The sequence below is a fragment of the Salvelinus alpinus genome, chromosome 9 (assembly GCF_045679555.1).
Source record: "Salvelinus alpinus chromosome 9, SLU_Salpinus.1, whole genome shotgun sequence".
Taxonomy (NCBI): domain Eukaryota; kingdom Metazoa; phylum Chordata; class Actinopteri; order Salmoniformes; family Salmonidae; genus Salvelinus; species Salvelinus alpinus.
The window spans coordinates 32032673-32053397 of NC_092094.1; the positions used below are offsets into that span (position 1 = coordinate 32032673).

The 20725-nt window shown below is 42.1% G+C and overlaps 1 protein-coding gene across 2 annotated transcripts in view; it reads right to left on the bottom strand.

The window, feature by feature from the left end:
- LOC139584655 (semaphorin-3E-like) overlaps positions 1-20725 on the bottom strand; it is a 55887-nt gene that overhangs the window by 16001 nt on the left and 19161 nt on the right. For both annotated transcript variants that reach the window (XM_071416753.1, XM_071416755.1), the window contains exons 2-6: positions 8264-8424; positions 7374-7433; positions 7052-7171; positions 3313-3406; positions 2787-2903 (exon numbers count right to left, since the gene is read on the bottom strand). In XM_071416753.1, coding sequence (XP_071272854.1) covers positions 2787-2903; positions 3313-3406; positions 7052-7171; positions 7374-7433; positions 8264-8424 — 552 coding nt within the window. The remainder of the gene's footprint in view (positions 1-2786; positions 2904-3312; positions 3407-7051; positions 7172-7373; positions 7434-8263; positions 8425-20725) is intronic.

The following is a 20725-nucleotide window of genomic DNA, read 5'->3' on the forward strand; positions in this document are numbered from 1 at the left end:
GTCGTTTGTATGTGTATGTTCTGTATTGTTTAAAATAAATACATGTTTAAGTATTCAGTGTATCCATTTGGGAAAATAAAAAAAGTGTTAAAAGTTTTAAAAAGCACTTACTTTAAGAGAACTTGTATCAACATAAGCAAATAGGAAATTCCCCATGTCACAGAGATTCAATAGGGACTACACTTCTGCTGTTAATTAAGAGAGAATTCTGCTCACGCAATTGTTATTTGTGAAATAAGGTAAGCTATGACTTTACTGTGTTTTTGATGAACCCTCAGACTGAAATGTTAAAGGTAGGCATATGATATGTAGAATTCGACATTACCTGGTTGCTCAAATTCTAAAATGTTCACCTAATTTCAGTTTAAAAGTGTAGAGAATCATTGTACAATCTAAACTGATGGGAAAATATTTTCAATTACCCAAAATGTCTTATTTTCAGCTGTTTGAAGCTGGTGTACAAAAGAGCAAAAATAAGTAAAAGCTCAATTTAAGGACCATGAGAAGCATAGAAATAGCACATGTAGAACGGGTTTACCACTTATCACACTTGCTTTCAATGAAAGATATATGAAAGATATATCAATCACACTTCTATGTGAATTTGGTTGTGTCGACACAAAGCTACATACTGGACCTCTTCAGTATGTAGTATGTAGTTATTCAGAAGTTAAACATGTTTCAGGCCTAAAAGTTCATGGTTCATTTTTAATTTGTTTCCTCGTTGGGGGCAGCAGGTATCCTAGGGGTTAGAGTGTTGGGCCAGTAACCAGATGGTTGCTAGATAAAATCTCAGAGCTGACAAGGTAAAAATCTGTCATTCTTCCCCTGAACAACAGTAACCCACTGTTCCTAGGCCGTCAGTGTAAGTAAAAATGTGTTCTTAACTGACTTGCCTAGTTAAATAAAACAACTGGAAAGGCATTCATACCTATTGAATACTGCAGGTGCTGCAGGAGCCAGCATTGTAAGAGCACGGTTAATAACTCAACTATTTTGTGTAAAGTAATTTGTCATGGTCATTTTATTTCATAATACATGTATCTATATAGTATCCAATCCTACAGTAGAAATTCCTTGAAAAGAACCCATGTTGCTAACGGTAGTGGTGAGACTGTATACGTTGAAGTCGTGGGATCAGATGGAGCCAAGATCGGGCTGGTAATTCACTATTGAGACATATGAAAGTTTGCTACAAAAAAAGGGACGGTTACAGTTACTCTCTTCACATGAATATGTTCTTCAAAAATGTATTGACAATAATCCCAGTGTACTGGTCAGATTTGAATTTTTTTTTACATTTGATGTTGTCCTGGTGGTAAATGGAACAATCTGGAAACCTGATGAATAACTAAATCAATACAATTTAATTTAAGTAATTCCAGCATATTATTATCTACATCGGAGGCTTTCATTGCATCATTAGATTATCAAAACTGCTGTCTAGTATCTGATTATATGTAACTTTCCTCATTGTATTAATCATTGTTATATATGAATTAGGAATATAAATCCAATACTGCATAACATTGTACTTCTAAATATAATGTTCAATTGCATTTTCATTTTCTACAGTATTTTCTTTGATTTGCCATTTTTGTTGCTTCATTTTAAAAAGGACTTTGATTTTACAGCTGAAAAACCATGAATTGTATGTTTTATACTCTGTGAAATAGAATAAATCAGCACATAGTGTAACGATTTTCGTCGTCGGATGAAGAGTAGTCGGACCAATGCGCAGCGTAGTAAGTGTTCATATTATATTTATTAGAACAGAAACACTAAACAAAATAACAAAGAGAAGAAACTAAAACGAAACAGTAAGGTGCAGCAACACAAAACAGAAAACAGCTACCCACAAAACCAACATGGAAAATGGCAACATAAATAGGCTCCCCAATCAGAAACAGCTGTCTCTGATTGGGAACCAATTCAGGCCACCATAAACCTACATACCCCTAGACCATACAAAATCCCCATAGATAAACAAAAACCCTAGACAAGCCAAACCCTAGACAATACAAAAACTAAACAAACCACCCTTGTCACACCCTGACCTAACCAAAAAATAAACAAAACAAATATAACTAAAGTCAGGTTCGTGACACATGGAATATTCTAGCTGTGTGTGTTTCCTTAAAATGCTCTGGTAAATACAGACCCTTCGCTGGTAAGTATCTAGATGTAGCCTACAGCTCAAGGAAAGTTATTAATAAATAAAAAATATTTAAACCATATAACTCAAAATGGTACATAGCAGGGATGTACTGTGTTATAGCCCACCTTGTTTTCAACTTGAGTATTGATTATAATTTGCATCAAGCCTACTTTGTCTCTGACTTGTCCGATCTGTTTTTGAAAAAAAAGGTGTGATATGTGAAGTCATGTAGAGATGGATAAGAATCTAAGCAGCTAGAAATCTTTATAGGGGCAGACAAATAGAGTGTGAGGTGCATAAAAAAGGGTTCCAAAAAGGTTATTTGGCTGTCCACATAAGAGAGCTATTTTTGGTTCCAGGTAGAACCCTTTTTGGTTCCAGGTAAAACGCTTTTGGGTTTCATGTAGAAGCCACTGTTGAAAGGGTTCTACATGGAACCCAATAGGGTTATATCTGGAACCGAAAGGGTTCTACCTGGAACAAAAAGCTGACAAGGATTCTCCTTTGGGGACAGCTACAGAACCATTTTAGCTTCCAGATAGAACCACTTCGGTAGCACTTTAAAAAAAAAGATTGTAGATCAAACAGAGAGTAATAATCAGATAACCATAAATGCCCAGCCACTGACCGTTGAGCTGTTGTCTGTCGTCTCTCTCAGTGCGTGTGTAGCTCTGGTTGTTCAGTCGACACAAAGCTGCGTCATTCTCCCAGTAGTCTGTGTACAGGCCAATATACAGCTCTCCTCCTAACAAACACACAAGAAGCATATAAACCAGATGTTTCCCCAGAGCAAAGTTTTACACTTCTGATTTTTCACACAAACATACAATGAATAACAAAATTACAATCAATTGCAAATGTTGGTGATTTTGGGAAACTATGTTTGGTTATTTATCACAATCTATACTTTATTTCCACATGGTGGCAGCATTGTGCTAAAACTAAACCTGCCTCTGAGCACTGTGCAATATACTCAGTAACAGCAATTCTACAAGACTAGAGTACGAGTCTTGAAAAGAGTTAGGGTTAGTGTGCCTGACTGAGACAGAGAGACAACTGGGAGAAGAACATACTGTATCATGAAACGCAAAATAAGGTAGAAAGTGAAAGAACAGAAGTGAAAATGCGTTGCATTATGTGTTAGGTATTCTTACTGTCCAGAGTGGATGTAACGGGGCTGTTGTGGTCGTAGGGACATCTCCCTCTGCCGCTCTCTACACTCTGCTCCTCCAGCTCAAACTGCCTGACCTGAGGACCAAAAAGTAGCAGTGAGAACACACACACATGCTGACACATGCACACACAGCGACATCCCTGAGCTTGACCTTAGCCATAGCGTGCCTGGTGTCAGAGGAAGATTCTTTGTTTTTCCTGATGCTGTTGTCACAGGTCCTCTCAGACTGACAGTGGATTATATAAACTAAACTAACTCACAGCCCAAACAAACACACTCCCTCAGAGGACACACAAACTACCTCTAAGTATCAACTCCCTCTTTCTCTATTTCTCTACCTCTCTTCTCTCTCTCTCTCTCTCACTCTCGGTTCTCTCTGTTTCTCAGAAGACACATAAACTAACTGCCAGTAGGCTACCATATATTAATAAAATGTCAAATGTCAATGTTTTACCTACAGATTCCATATTACTGTATCTCATATGACTGTATCTCATATGACTGTATCTCATATTACTGTATCTCATATTACTGTATTGACTGTATTTTAATTATTTAAAAAAACAAATGTATTATTTGTGCAGTTCTTTATTAACATTTTTGTTATTTGTTACATTTGACTGTTTAAAATCTAGCATTACTAGAACCTTCTCTGAAATTGAGACAGATATATAGTATTGAATAAATACATTGAACAATCTCTTTCATAATTTCGTTAAACAATAAAAGCTCATTTACCAACATTTCTTAAAATGGATATATAGCATTTTTTTTTTAAACTCATAATTTATGTCACTCCTTGTGTATCTCTTTGTTTCACTGTCAGGTGAATAAACAAACTCCCCTTCTCTCTCTCTCTCTCTCTCTCTCTCTCTCAGGAGACACAAATTGACCAGTGGATGTGTTGCAGTATTTACAGATCATTTAAGAAAGACTGCGTGTATCTTAAAGAACAGATGACGAGACTGAGCCAAACCAGCAGCATGTCCTTCTGAATGTGTTTATACATGTATTAGGTTCACCACCCCGTTCACAAAAATGTTTGTTCCTACAGCCAGTGAGTCACGCGGCCGTGGCTTGTTACATAAAGCAGACAGACAGGTATTCAGTTACTGTTCGCTAGAACGTTAGAATGTGCAAAACGAGTGACCTAAGCAAAAAACATCCAGTCATTGGCAGTCCTGTGGGCAAAAACAGCTTGTTGATGAGATGTCAAATGGGAGTATGGCAAAAAGTACAACAATGGTGAGCAGAACGGCATCTTGGAACTCACAACTCGTTGGTCCTTGTTACGGATGGGCTATTTCAGCAGACGACCACACTGGGTTCCACTCCTATCCATAGCCACGGGAATTAGGGGTGCTCAGGGTGCTGTAGCACCCCCTGAAAAAGTATAATTATATATTGTGATATTTTACACTCCAATTCTCATACCTCCCCAACAGATCCTCAGATTACGCAATCTTGATTGCACACCATACTGCTCTTTCACACCTGGACAAAAGGAACACCGACGTGAGAATGCTGTTCATTGACTACAGCTCAGCATTCAACACCATAGTGCCCTCAAAGCTCATCACTAAGCTAAAGACCATGGGATTAAACACCTCCCTCTGCAAATGGATCCTGGACTTCCTGATGGGCCGCCCCCAGGTGGTGAGGGTACGCAACAACACATCTGCCATGCTGACCCTCAACACGGGGGCCCCTAAGTGGTGCGCGCTTAGTCCCTTCCTGTACTTCTTGTTCACTCACAACTGTATGACCACGCACGACTCCAACACCATCATTAAGTTTGCAGACGACACAACGGTGGTAGAACCTGATCACTGACGACGATGAGACAGTCTGCAAGGAGGAGGTCAGAGATTTTGCAGTGTGATGCCAGGACAACAATTTCTCCTTCAACTTCAGCAATACAAAAGAGCTGATCGTGGACTACAGGAAATTAAGTGTGGAGCACGCCCCCATGCACATCGACGGGGCTGTAGTGGAGCAGGTCGAGAGCTTCAAGTTCTTTTGTTCCCACATCACTAAGGAATTATCATTGTCCACACACATCAACACAGTCATGAAGAGGGCATGACAACGCCTCTACCCCCTCAGAATGGTGAAAAGGGCCCTCAGATCCTCAAAAAGTTCTACAGCTGCACAATTGAGAGCATCTTGACTGGCTGTATCATCGCTTGGTATGGTAACTGCTTGGCATCTGACCTCAAGGTGCTACAGAGGGTAGTGAATACAGCCCAACACATCACTGGGCCTAGCTTCCTGCCATCCAGGACCTTCTTGCCATCCAGGACCTCTGTCAACGACTCCAACCACCCAAGTCATTGACTGTTCCCTCTGCTACCGTACGGCAAGCGGTACCGATGCACCAAGTCTGGAACCAATAGGACACTGAACAGCTTCTACCCCACTTCTACCCCCAAGTCATGTTTCATGAGCTGAAATGAAAGATCCCAGACATTTTCCATAAGCACAAAAGCTTATTTCTCTCAAATGTTGTGTACAAATTTGTTTACATCCCTGTTAGTGAGCATTTTTTCTTTGCCAAGATAATCCATCCACCTGACAGGTGTTGCATATCAAGAAAATTATTAAACAGCATGATCGTTACACAGATGCACCTTGTGCTGGGGACAATAAAAGGCCACTCTAAAATGTGCAGTTTTGTCACAAAACACAATGCCACAGATGTCTGAAGTTTTCTCTACCATAAGCTGTCTACAACGGAGTTTTAGAGAATTTGGCAGTACATCCAACCTTCCTCACAACCGCAGACCAATTGTATGGCGTTGTGTGGGCGAGTGGTTTGCTGATGTCTACATTGTGAACAGAGTGCCCCATGGTGGCGGTGGGGTTATGGTATGGGCAGGCATAAGCTATGGACAACGAACACAATTGCATTTTATCGATGGCAATTTGAATGCACAGAGATACCGTGACGAGATCCGGAGGCCCATTGTGAGGCCCATTTTTTTTAAGGTGTCTGTGACCAACAGATGCATTTCTGTATTCCTAGTCATGTGAAATCCATAGATTTGGGCCTAATGAATTTATTTAAATTGACTCATTTGCTTATATGAACTGTTACTCAGTAAAATCCTTGAAATTGTTACATGTTGCATTTATATTTTTGTTCATTATATTTAGGTAAAGAGTTAACCAATAGCTACCCAGACTATCTGCATTGACCCTTTTTGCACTCATCACATGTTTAGTATCTATCCTGTTGCCTAGTCACTTTATCCCTACGTATATGTACATATCTACCCCATTACCACGTACCCCTGCACATCGACTTGGCACTGGTGATCCGTGTATATGGCTAAGTTATCATTACTCATTTTGTATTGTTCCTTGTATTATTATTTTTCTGTTTTTCAATTTTTTATTTATCTCTGCATTGTTGGGAAGGGTACGTAAGTAAGCATTTCACTGTTAGTCTACACCTGTTGTTTACGAAGCATGTGACAAATATGATTGATTTGATTTTAGTCAGGATTTTGCGTGTGCAAGAATGCTTTCTCGGCACACGTTAGGTCCCTTAATACCTTTTGAGCAACTTTCCATGCCCTGAAGAATTCAGACTATTCTGTATGCAAAGGGTGTCCCACCCGGTACTAGATGGGTGTACCTAATAAACTGACCATTGAGTGTATATCAGCCCCATTAGTAACTCCAAGTCAACAAACAACCCTCCCAACCCTGCTCACCTGTCCTGTGTGTCCCACCCTTATTTTGGCACAGTGAGGGTTAAATGCTCCTGTTCCGCAGGCCAACAGGTGGGTGGTGTTAAACCGCTGCAGCACCTTGATGTAGTTAGCACACTCTGGCTGTAGGGAGAGAGAGAGGGCAGAGGGATGGAGGAAGGGAGAGGGCAGGGAGGGAGGGAGGGAGGGAGAGAGGGAGGGAGGGAGGGAGGGCGGGACGGATGGATGGACAAGAAGGATGGAGGAAGGGAGAGTGGTTAGGTATGTATTTTTAGGGTAAACTATGACACATTACATTTTTGAATAAATTACGGAGTGCAATTACCTTCTCTCTGCCTTTCATCAGACAATCTTCTACCTGTGACACAGAGCTGGCCCAGTCGATCTGTGGTGAAATGACAATACATAACACACCAACACATGCATATCCACATGCACACACACTCACTCACTCACACATGCACAATGTACTGTATGTCTGTTTGACTGGTGTGCATCATAACATGTTGTGTCCGTTTATGTAAAGAATGAAGGGCAAATGGTCCCCATAACCATCAGTATCATCCTCAGTGTCTGCCCTAGTAAACATAGTGTCTTTGTAAGGGTCAAGTTAGGACACAGCAGCATGCTTGTGTTGAAAACAGTAGCACTAAATCCCTCTCTATCATCATTAAAGATACTATCTCATCAGTGATACAAGACACACATTTTTTACAAAAATAATAATCTCCATTACCTAATAATAATGACTCAGTAGGAAATGGACAATAATTATCGCATTATTTTCTCTACATTACAGATATGTTCCATAGTCAGTTATCCTGCCTTTTATGTCATTGTCTAACGTAATTAAACAGAATTAAAGCTAATAACACCTCATTATAACACACTCAACTATTTCTTCAACCACCTCAAGGAAACAGTCGGATCTGACAGCCATTGTTACACGTATATAGGGCTGGAGAAGTACTAGTAATACGGAGACAATTCCACCTAGCCTATCGGAGGTTAAGGGGGCAGACCTGGCATATGGCAGTATCTCTTTCCTCTCTGTGTCCAGCTGTGTGCTCTTTATGGAAAGACTCCTTGGTAATATAATGAAGATGCACAAACACATACACTCTGTTTGGGTAACCTAATGACCTGGAGGGGTAAGAGTTCAAATCCCCTCCACACACGAAAAGACAGACTGACAGACAGACAGGCCTACAGTACCTCTCTGTGTTGGTGGTTAACTCTCTCCAGGCTGAGGGAGTACAGGATGTTTTTAGCCCCTACATACAGCCTTTCATGGGCCTCGTCCAACAGCATGGTCTGGGGCTTCAGGGAGGAACCTGGTCCCTGAAACACCCACGTCCTGTTCAGATCCCATAACTCTGGACAGGGAGAGAGAAGAAAGAGAGAGAAAGTGGAGAGGGGAAGAAAGAGAGACGGGAGAGAGAGACAGAGAGGGAGAGAGAGAGGGGGGAGAGAGAGAGAGAGAGAGGGCCTTCACTATGGTGAATCACTAAAACAATACAGAAATACACTACGGAAAAAGAAGGAACAGCACGTCAGAAATCAGCTCAATGTAATTGAAGAATCCATAGACTCTAACCAATTCTGGGAAAATTGGAAAACACTAAACAAACAACAACACGAAGAATTATCTATCCAAAATGGAGATGTATGGGTAAACCACTTCTCCAATCCTTTTGGCTCTATAACAAAGAATAAAGAGCAAAAACATATACATGATCAAATACAAATCCTAGAATCAACTATTAAAGACTACCAGAACCCACTGGATTCTCCAATTACCTTGAATGAGTTACAGGACAAAATAAAAACCCTCCAACCCAAAAAGGCCTGTGGTGTTGATGGTATCCTTAATGAAATGATCAAATATACAGACAACAAATTCCAATTGGCTATATTAAAACTCTTTAACATCGTCCTTAGCTCTGGCATCTTCCCCAATATTTGGAACCAAGGACTGATCACCCCAATCCACAAAAGTGGAGACAAATTTGACCCCAATAACTACCGTGGAATATGCGTAACATTGGGAAAATACTCTGCATTATCATTAACAGCAGACTCGTACATTTCCTCAATGAAAACAATGTACTGAGCAAATGTCAAATTGGCTTTTTACCAAATTACCGTACAACAGACCATGTATTCACCCTACACACCCTAATTGACAACCAAACAAACCAAAACAAAGGCAAAGTCTTCTCATGCTTTGTTGATTTCAAAAAAGCCTTCGACTCAATTTGGCATGAGGGTCTGCTATACAAATTGATGGAAAGTGGTGTTGGGGGTAAAACATACGACATCATAAAATCCATGTACACAAACAACAAGTGTGCGGTTAAAATTGGCAAAAAACACACACATTTCTTCACACAGGGTCGTGGGGTGAGACAGGGATGCAGCTTAAGCCCCACCCTCTTCAACATATATATCAACGAATTGGCGCGGGCACTAGAACAGTCTGCAGCACCCGGTCTCACCCTACTAGAATTCGAAGTCAAATGTCTACTGTTTGCTGATGATCTGGTGCTTCTGTCACCAACCAAGGAGGGCCTACAGCAGCACCTAGATCTTCTGCACAGATTCTGTCAGACCTGGGCCCTGACAGTAAATCTCAGTAAGACCAAAATAATGGTGTTCCAAAAAAGGTCCAGTCGCCAGGACCACAAATTCCATCTAGACACCGTTGCCCTAGAGCACACAAAAAACTATACATACCTCGGCCTAAACATCAGCACCACAGGTAGCTTCCACAGAGCTGTGAACGATCTGAGAGACAAGGCAAGAAGGGCCTTCTATGCCATCAAAAGGAACATAAATTTCAACATACCAATTAGGATCTGGCTAAAAATACTTAAATCAGTCATAGAGCCCATTGCCCTTTATGGTTGTGAGGTCTGGGGTCCGCTCACCAACCAAGATTTCACAAAATGGGACAAACACCAAATTGAGACTCTGCATGCAGAATTCTGCAAAAATATCCTCCGTGTACAACGTAGAACACCAAATAATGCATGCAGAGCAGAATTAGGCCGATACCCACTAATTATCAAAATCCAGAAAAGAGCCATTAAATTCTACAACCACCTAAAAGGAAGCGATTCCCAAACCTTCCATAACAAAGCCATCACCTACAGAGAGATGAACCCGGAGAAGAGTCCCCTAAGCAAGCTGGTCCTAGGGCTCTGTTCACAAACACAAACACACCCCACAGAGCCCCAGGACAACAGCACAATTAGACCCAACCAAATCATGAGAAAACAAAAAGATAATTACTTGACACATTGGAAAGAATTAACAAAAAAACAGAGCAAACTAGAATGCTATTTGGCCCTAAACAGAGAGTATACAGTGGCAGAATACCTAACCACTGTGACTGACCCAAACTTAAGGAAAGCTTTGACTATGTACAGACTCAGTGAGCATAGCCTTGCTATTGAGAAAGGCCGCCGTAGGCAGACATGGCTCTCAAGAGAAGACAGGCTATGTGCTCACTGCCCACAAAATGAGGTGGAAACTGAGCTGCACTTCCTAACCTCCTGCCCAATGTATGACCATATTAGAGAGACATATTTCCCTCAGATTACACAGATCCACAAAGAATTCGAAAACAAATCCAATTTTGATAAACTCCCATATCTACTGGGTGAAATTCCACAGTGTGCCATCACAGCAGCAAGATTTGTGACCTGTTGCCACAAGAAAAGGGCAACCAGTGAAGAACAAACACCATTGTAAATACAACCCATATTTATGTTTATTTATTTTAACTTGTGTGCTTTAACCATTTGTACATTGTTACAACACTGCATATATATAATATGACATTTGTAATGTCTTTATTGTTTTGAAACTTCTGTATGTGTAATGTTTACTGTTCATTTTTATTGTTTATTTGACTTTTGTATATTATCTACCTCACTTGCTTTGGCAATGTTAACACATGTTTCCCATGCCAATAAAGCCCCTTGAATTGAATTGAATTGAATTGAGAGAGAGATGGGAGATGGGGAGAGAGAGAGAGAGGAGAGAGAGAGAGAGAGGGGAGAGAGAGAGAGAGAGCGAGATGGGAGAGAGAGAGAGATAGATGGGAGAGAGAGAGAGGGGAGAGAGAGAGAGATGGGAGAGAGAGAGGGGAGAGAGAGAGAGCGAGAGCGAGAGCGAGAGCGAGAGCGAGAGCGAGAGAGAGAGAGAGAGAGAGAGAGAGAGAGAGAGAGAGAGAGAGAGAGAGAGAGAGAGAGAGAGACTATTACAAATCTATAGGCCCACTGACACAGCTCTAAAGCCTGTAGGCCCACAGAACCAGCTTTTAAAGTTACACAACCAGTAGGATACAGTGGTGCCCACATGATCGAAGGCTTGTAAAATGTGAAAAATGTAACCACTTTATATCTGAAATCTGCACTTAGTGTAATAGCATACCTCCAAGCACTTTAACCAACATTACGTAAAAGAAGAGCGCCTGTGATGAATGTAAATTTTTTCACTGGCTATTTAGCATCAGCATAACAAATTGCACACCCTAAAGTGCTTTGTCCATCTGTGTGTGTGTGTGTGTGTGTGTGTGTGTGTGTGTGTGTGTGTGTGTGTGTGTGTGTGTGTGTGTGTGTGTGTGTGTGTGTGTGTGTGTGTGTGTGTGTGTGTGTGTGTGTGTGTGTGTGTGTGTGTGTGTGTGTGTGTGTGTGTGTGTGTGTGTGTGTGTGTGTGTGTGTGCATGTGTTTTAAAGCTGAGCAATTACCTTGTCGTATAGATTCCTAAAAGCTGCCCCAAACAACACTGTCTCCTACATGGTTCAAATGTTGTTGTATCATATGTTATGAACTTGAAGATACTAATCAGGAAGAACACTAGTCACATCCCAAAGCTTCTCCCAGAAGAGCATTGGTAAGAACTCGGATGTAATGTCTGGGAAAGATGTTGTGATTGCTGAATGGGATATTTGATCCTCACAGCCCAGCCTATCAGCTGTCTCGAGGGGAGGAAGTCATTTAATCAGACAGGAAACGGAACTGTTGTCTTTATCTGACCTTGGGTAGTGGTTGCCCTTAGGCACAGATCTAGGATCAGCTTACAGTCCTCAAATCCTAACTTGAACCATTGGGAGAATAATTTAAAACGGGCCTTAGATCAGTTTCTAGGTGGGGACTTCTTCCTTCTGCCTTTATCTCTAAGTTTTATTTAGCCTATTTATGTATCTAAAAGAGGAAACAGTGTGTCACTAGACCGTGAGTTTGATTAGGAGGGTGAAGTTTAATAATGACTGAACACATGGGTCACGCACACACGCACACACGCACACGCACACGCACACACACACACACACACACACACACACACACACACACACACACACACACACACACACACACACACACACACACACACACACACACACACACACACACACACACACACACACACACACACACACACACACACACACACACACACACACACACACACACACACATTTTCCATTTTCCCTCTAATCAAACCTGTCAGGTCTGCCTTCGATCATGTCTACAGCTCTGGAGCCCAGGTCTGGGGGTGAAGGACCAGAGCCAGGAGCTACAGCCCCAGCGAGGGTCACTTCCTGTGGGCTGTGGTGGGTTGCATGCCCTGTGCCCTAGAGCACGACTGGATGTCCTTGTGGACGATGAGACAGAGTCTGGAGTGTGTTAGGAAACCCCCTAAAGCGTCGTAGCGTCATGCACAGCAGTCCAGGACACGGGTGGTTTATATGATCAAATGAGACTCTCTATTTGTATTCCTCGCTTTCCCAAATTGGAGCTGCCATTTTCTCTTGCCCAGAAGAGAGGAGAATACTCCTGGCTACCATAACCACCACCTCCCCTACCTGTCTCCTCAGACGTAACTTCTCTGGAGCTGTATGTCAAGACTTAAGTGACTGCCAGTGTTTCAGGAAGGGGGTTCTGGGATTTGTTATTTCAGCATCTGTGTGTTTTTAGTAGCATTACATCTACTACAGTATTAGATGTCTCGGTAGAGACCAATAGATTTGGTTTATTTTTCTGGTTTTAGATTTCTCTGGTAGATCCAGTCTGTTTGTTTTGCTAGCATTAGAGATCTGTGTGGTAGAAACAGAGGGAAGGTTTGTTTTAAGAGGTATTAGATCTCTAGGTGCTGTTAGGATTGAGATTAGTCTGATTGTTTTGGTAGCGTCATTGATCTCAAACAGTGTGTGTGTGTATGTGTTTAAAAAAAAACATTGCCGTTAGATCTCTATGGTATAGACAGAGGGGATATGGTGGTGCTGATATGCCAGTGCCCAGACACGCTTCCTGTAATGATCTAAACCAGGCAGTTACAGCTCTTAAAAGGCATGCACTGAGCACGCATTCAAGCACACACTCACACATACACGCCTGCACGCACGCATACACTCCTGCACTCACACATACACACACATGCAACCACACATACACCTGCACGCACGCACACGTACACACAGATGCATGCAGGTACACATGGCACGCAAACACACATACGTGGCGCTCACACACACAAGTGGGGCGCACTCACACACCTCCAGATGTAACACACTATGGAATGTGTAATGCTTCAGCTGACGATAACAAGGACAGGCGTGTAGTGGAGCAGGAGGGAGTTTATCATCCACTGAGGGAATGATGGGAACTGAATGGGATAAGTTAACATTCACTGAGTGAATGAATGGGAACTGAATGGGATAAGTTAACATCCACTGAGGGAATGAATGGGAACTGAATGGGATAAGTTAACATTCACTGAGGGAATGAATGGGAACTGAATGGGATAAGTTAACATCCACTGAGGGAATGAATGGGAACTGAATGGGATAAGTTAACATTCACTGAGGGAATGAATGGGAACTGCATGGGATAAGTTAACATCCACTGAGGGAATGAATGGGAACTGAATGGGATAAATTAACATTCACTGAGGGAATGAATGGGAACTGAATGGGATAAGTTAACATTCACTGAGGGAATGAATGGGAACTGAATGGGATAAGTTAACATTCACTGAGGGAATGAATGGGAACTGAATGGGATAAGTTAACATCCACTGAGGGAATGAATGGGAACTGAATGGGATAAGTTAACATTCACTGAGGGAATGAATGGGAACTGAATGGGATAAGTTAACATCCACTGAGGGAATGAATGGGAACTGAATGGGATAAGTTAACATTCACTGAGGGAATGAATGGGAACTGAATGGGATAAGTTAACATTCACTGATGGAATGAATGGGAACTGAATGAGATAAGTTAACATCCACTGAGGGAATGAATGGGAACTGAATGGGATAAGTTAACATTCACTGAGGGAATGAATGGGAACTGAATGGGATAAGTTAACATTCACTGAGGGAATGAATGGGAACTGAATGGGATAAGTTAACATCCACTGAGGGAATGAATGGGAACTGAATGGGATAAGTTAACATTCACTGAGGGAATGAATGGGAACTGAATGGGATAAGTTAACATTCACTGAGTGAATGAATGGGAACTGAATGGGATAAGTTAACATCCACCGAGGGAATGAATGGGAACTGAATGGGATAAGTTAACATTCACTGAGGGAATGAATGGGAACTGAATGGGATAAGTTAACATCCACTGAGGGAATGAATGGGAACTGAATGGGATAAGTTAACATTCACTGAGGGAATGAATGGGAACTGAATGGGATAAGTTAACATTCACTGAGGGAATGAATGGGAACTGCATGGGATAAGTTAACATCCACTGAGGGAATGAATGGGAACTGAATGGGATAAGTTAACATTCACTGAGGGAATGAATGGGAACTGAATGGGATAAGTTAACATTCACTGAGGGAATGAATGGGAACTGAATGGGATAAGTTAACATTCAGTGAGGGAATGAATGGGAACTGAATGGGATAAGTTAACATCCACTGAGGGAATGAATGGGAACTGAATGGGATAAGTTAACATTCACTGAGGGAATGAATGGGAACTGAATGGGATAAATTAACATCCACTGAGGGAATGAATGGGAACTGAATGGGATAAGTTAACATTCACTGAGGGAATGAATGGGAACTGAATGGGATACGTTAACATTCACTGATGGAATGAATAGGAACTGAATGAGATAAGTTAACATCCACTGAGGGAATGAATGGGAACTGAATGGGATAAGTTAACATTCACTGAGGGAATGAATGGGAACTGCATGGGATAAGTTAACATTCACTGAGGGAATGAATGGGAACTGAATGGGATAAGTTAACATTCACTGAGGGAATGATGGGAACTGAATGGGATAAGTTAACATTCACTGAGGGAATGATGGGAACTGAATGGGATAAGTTAACATTCACTGAGGGAATGAATGGGAACTGAATGGGATAAGTTAACATTCACTGAGGGAATGATGGGAACTGAATGGGATAAGTTAACATCCACTGGACCAAATGCCCTTCATATTGATAACAGTGTTGTTGGTGATGATGATATGGATTAAAGTGACAAACTCTGATAACAAAAATTATAATGGTGATGAATCATGATGGTGATGGTGATAATGAAATGACAGGACTTGACTTGAGTGAATTAAATATGAAGAGTGTATTTCCAAAACGGTATAACCACCGATTTTTCACATTTGGGATTTTTCATCTGAAATGATGGCTTACGGGTACCTTCATGTGTGTCTAAAATACTACAGCTTTTTCATTCATAGATTGTAAATGTGCATGCTATATATCCATTGTTCAGCTGGAATGGAAAGTTTGTGTCCTTTATATTTGACTGTGACATGTGGTTGTCTTACCAAGCTATCTTAAAATGAATGCACTTACTGTAAGTCACTCTAGATAATAACATCTGATACATGACTAAAATGTAAAATGTAAATGTTTTACATACAGATCTCATATTAGATACTTTTTCTAAACTCTTAACACAGCAACACACCTACATCACACAATTAGCCAAATAGTTAATTCAAAATACAAAACAACGTTCCTTACATGCTCTAACTCCATCAAAACACAGTAAACCCGACTCAATATCTAATCATTCTGTCAAAACACAGTAAACCTGTCAGGTTTTGGCCAGGACTGTTCAGGTTTTGGTCACTAGATGTCCCCATTGCACCTTTTTTGTACCTTTTGTTTTTTCCTTGCTCTAATTATTGTTTGCACCTGTGTGTCGTTCCCTTCTTAGTATTTAAACCCTGTGTGTTCCTCAGTTCTTTGCTCAGTGTTTGTATGTTAGCACCCAGCCCCAGCCTTGTTGTGAACATATATTTATCTTATTGGATTTTCCAGAGGTTCTCTGGTTTAGTGCTTGTGTATTTTTGAGTAGTCTTTTGAGGTTTGTTTTTCCCTGCTGTTTTTACCACTTTGTGGAGTTTCTTTGTATTTTGGAGGTTATCCATTTTGTGCCTCTTGGCTTTATTTTTGGACGTGGTGGATTTATATTCTTTGCCTGAAGATCTTGTCCTTTTATTAAACCACCATCTCTAGTACTGCTGAGTCTGCCTCATCTTCTGGGTTCTGCCGACTATTAGTGACTGTTTCTCTCACCGGGTCCTGACAAAACCCGACTCAATATCGAATCATTCTGTCAAAACACAGTAAACCCGACTCAATATCGAATCATTCTGTCAAAACACAGTAAACCCGACTCAATATCGAATCATTCTGTCAAAACACAGTAAACCCGACTCAATATCTAATCATTCTGTCAAAACACAGTAAACCCAACTCAATATCGAATCATTCTGTCAAAACTCAGTAAACCCGACTCAATATCTAATCATTCTGTCAAAACACAGTAAACCCGACTCAATATCTAATCATTCTGTCAAAACACAGTAAACCCGACTCAATATCTAATCATTCTGTCAAAACACAGTAAACCCGACTCAATATCTAATCATTCTGTCAAAACACAGTAAACCCGACTCAATATCTAATCATTCTGTCAAAACACAGTAAACCCGACTCAATATCGAATCATTCTGTCAAAACTCAGTAAACCCGACTCAATATCTAATCATTCTGTCAAAACACAGTAAACCCGACTCAATATCTAATCATTCTGTCAAAACACAGTAAACCCGACTCAATATCTAATCATTCTGTCAAAACACAGTAAACCCGACTCAATATCTAATCATTCTGTCAAAACACAGTAAACCCGACTCAATATCTAATCATTCTGTCAAAACACAGTAAACCCGACTCAATATCGAATCATTCTGTCAAAACTCAGTAAACCCGACTCAATATCTAATCATTCTGTCAAAACACAGTAAACCCGACTCAATATCTAATCATTCTGTCAAAACACAGTAAACCCGACTCAATATCTAATCATTCTGTCAAAACACAGTAAACCCGACTCAATATCTAATCATTCTGTCAAAACACAGTAAACCCGACTCAATATCTAATCATTCTGTCAAAACACAGTAAACCAGACTCAATATCTAATCATTCTGTCAAAACACTAGCACATGCTTTCTATCTCAGAGGAACATATAATCAATCATAGCACAACGACTTTCAAAATACTAACAGTTGATGGCATTACAAAAACTGCATTACTTTTCATGTTTCAGTTCTACCTGCAGATAACAGATATGAAATCCATAGTTTTTTATAATTCAGTTTCCTTTTACTGTAAACCACTCTACATTTTTGGGTTGAGTGTCCAATGTGTGCATTTTTGTCAACATACTATCTAAAAGTGAGTAAGTCATCTTTACTTTATAGAATGTACAGAATGTACAGTAGAAAAAGATTGTAAGTGACAGAATTGCTGCAGTAAAAGCTTTATTAGCAACATGAAATTGCTCCCAGTGATCACCAAAAAATCCAACATACATGGCTTTTGGTTCCAGTTGTGTAAAAATAAAACACATTTACGGTAAAAAAGGTACAGAAGGGAAAAATGCAAAAATGCACAGTCCTGTTCTAATCTATACGATCTTCAGTATTTGGCCACATGTTCTCGTCCCCATCACATCTTATGTCGTCTCTCGCTATGCACCTTGGATAGAAATGCTTGGCATGCCTTATCCACCCCTGGCAGTCTTCAGCTGAGATGTCTCTGCAGCCGGCATCCATTGCATCCAGGAGGGACATTTGGTCATGTGGCTGATGATCATACACTTTCCACCTCCAGGCAGAAAATAATGACTCAATGGGGTTGAGGAAAGGCGAGTAGGGGGGAGGAAAAGGGAAACCATTCTTAGATGGGCTGCAAACCAGTTTGTCATTGCATGTGAATGGTGGAATGCTACATTGTCCCATGCAATCACAAATGTCTTAATGTTTCCTCCCAGCTGTTCCCTTTCTGCTTCTGGCACCAGTTGTCGGTGGAGGTCAGCTTTCCTCTTCCCCCAGAGGGAGGAAGACGTTGTGTCCTTTAGAGGAACAAAATACAACATATGTATTTGCATTGGGACTGGTGGCCTACAGTTACTGTGGGACGTAGCAACAGTAATGATAGAAGAAGCCCTTGTGAAATGTGTTACTTACCTGTTGGTTTGCTGAAAATTCCGGATAATGGAAGCCACGGTTGACCGTCTGTGATTAAGCTGGAGTCTTTGACCAGCCTCTCTCAGTGATAGAACATGGTTTATCACATGGTCTATGACGGTGGCTCTTATTTCATCAGTGACAACAGCTCTTACTCTCCTTTGAACACCACCATGCATTCTTACTCCTCTCTCCCTACCTCTCCTTCTCCCTTGTCCTGGTCCAGCTACTCCTCTCCCTGGTCCAGCTACTCCTCTGCCTGGTCCAGCTACACCTCTCCCTGGTCCAACTACTTCTCTGCCTTGTCCAGCTACTACTCTCCCTGGTCCAACTACTCCTCTGCCTGGTCCAGCTACTCCTCTCCCTGGTCCAACTACTCCTCTGCCTGGTCCAACTACTCCTCTGCCTGGTCCAGCTACTCCTCTCCCTGGTCCAACTACTCCTCTGCCTGGTCCAACTGCTCCTCTGCCTGGTCCAGCTACTCCTCTCCCTGGTCCAACTACTCCTCTGCCTGGTCCAGCTACTCCTCTCCCTGGTCCAACTACTCCTCTGCCTGGTCCAACTACTCCTCTGCCTGGTCCAGCTACTCCTCTCCCTGGTCCAACTACTCCTCTGCCTGGTCCAGCTACTCCTCTGCCTTGTCCAGCTACACCTCTCCCTGGTCCAACTACTCCTCTGCCTGCTACAACTGCTCCTCTGCCTGGTCCAGCTACTCCTCTCCCTGGTCCAACTACTCCTCTGCCTGGTCCAGCTACTCCTCTCCCTGGTCCAACTACTCCTCTGCCTGGTCCAACTACTCCTCTGCCTGGTCCAGCTACGCCTCTCCCTGGTCCAACTACTCCTCTGCCTGGTCCAACTACTCTGCCTGGTCCAGCTACTCCTCTCCCTGGTCCAACTGCTCCTCTGCCTGGTCCAGCTACTTCTCTCCCTGGTCCAACTACTCCTCTGCCTGGTCCAACTACTCCTCTGCCTGGTCCAGCTACTCCTCTCCCTGGTCCAACTACTGCTCTGCCTGGTCCAACTACTCTCCCTGGTCCAACTACTCCTCTGCCTGGTCCAACTACTCCTCTCCCTGGTCCAACTATTCCTCTACTTGGTCCAGCTACTCCTCTCCCTGGTCCAACTACTCCTCACCCTGGTCCAACTACTCCTCTCCCTGGTCCAACTACTCCTCTCCCTGGTCCAACTATTCCTCTACCTGGTCCAGCTACTCCTCTCCCTGGTCCAACTACTCCTCACCCTGGTCCAACTACTCTGCCTGGTCCAGCTACTCCTCTCCCTGGTCCAACTGCTCCTCTGCCTGGTCCAGCTACTCCTCTCCCTGGTCCAACTACTCCTCTGCCTGGTCCAACTACTCCTCTGCCTGGTCCAGCTACTCCTCTGCCTGGTCCAACTACTCTCCCTGGTCCAACTACTCCTCTGCCTGGTCCAACTACTCCTCTCCCTGGTCCAACTACTCCTCTCCCTGGTCCAACTATTCCTCTACTTGGTCCAGCTACTCCTCTCCCTGGTCCAACTACTCCTCACCCTGGTCCAACTACTCCTCTCCCTGGTCCAACTACTCCTCTCCCTGGTCCAACTATTCCTCTACCTGGTCCAGCTACTCCTCTCCCTGGTCCAACTACTCCTCACCCTGGTCCAACTATTCCTCTACCTGGTCCAGCTACTCCTCTCCCTGGTCCAACTACTCCTCACCCTGGTCCAACTATTCCTCTACCTTGTCCAGACATAATTTTTTCTCTCTCTGCTCCTCTGTCTTGTTCTGTATCCACATTGAACAAAATCAATCCAAAGAGTCCCCTTTTAACTGTGTATGTCCATGTAATTGAAAGAACTTCAACACCTGGCTATGTCTCCGATTGAGATTGGAATCAGCTGTGGTTGGTCTATTTTACATAACTTACAGTAAATCAGCTATTTCTCAATGTTTCAATGATCTGTTCATTCAAAAATGTTTATCAGCTGTTTCAATACAGCTTTTGAGCTGCTGTTGTTGCAGAAGTAGAGGCTTTATATTATATTTAAGGTTTTGAACATTAGGTCTTCATTTCTGGCATGCTGTGTGCAAGCATTTGTAAATAAGACAAGAAAGATCCATCATTTTGGTGTTGGGTAAGCTTGTATGTAAAG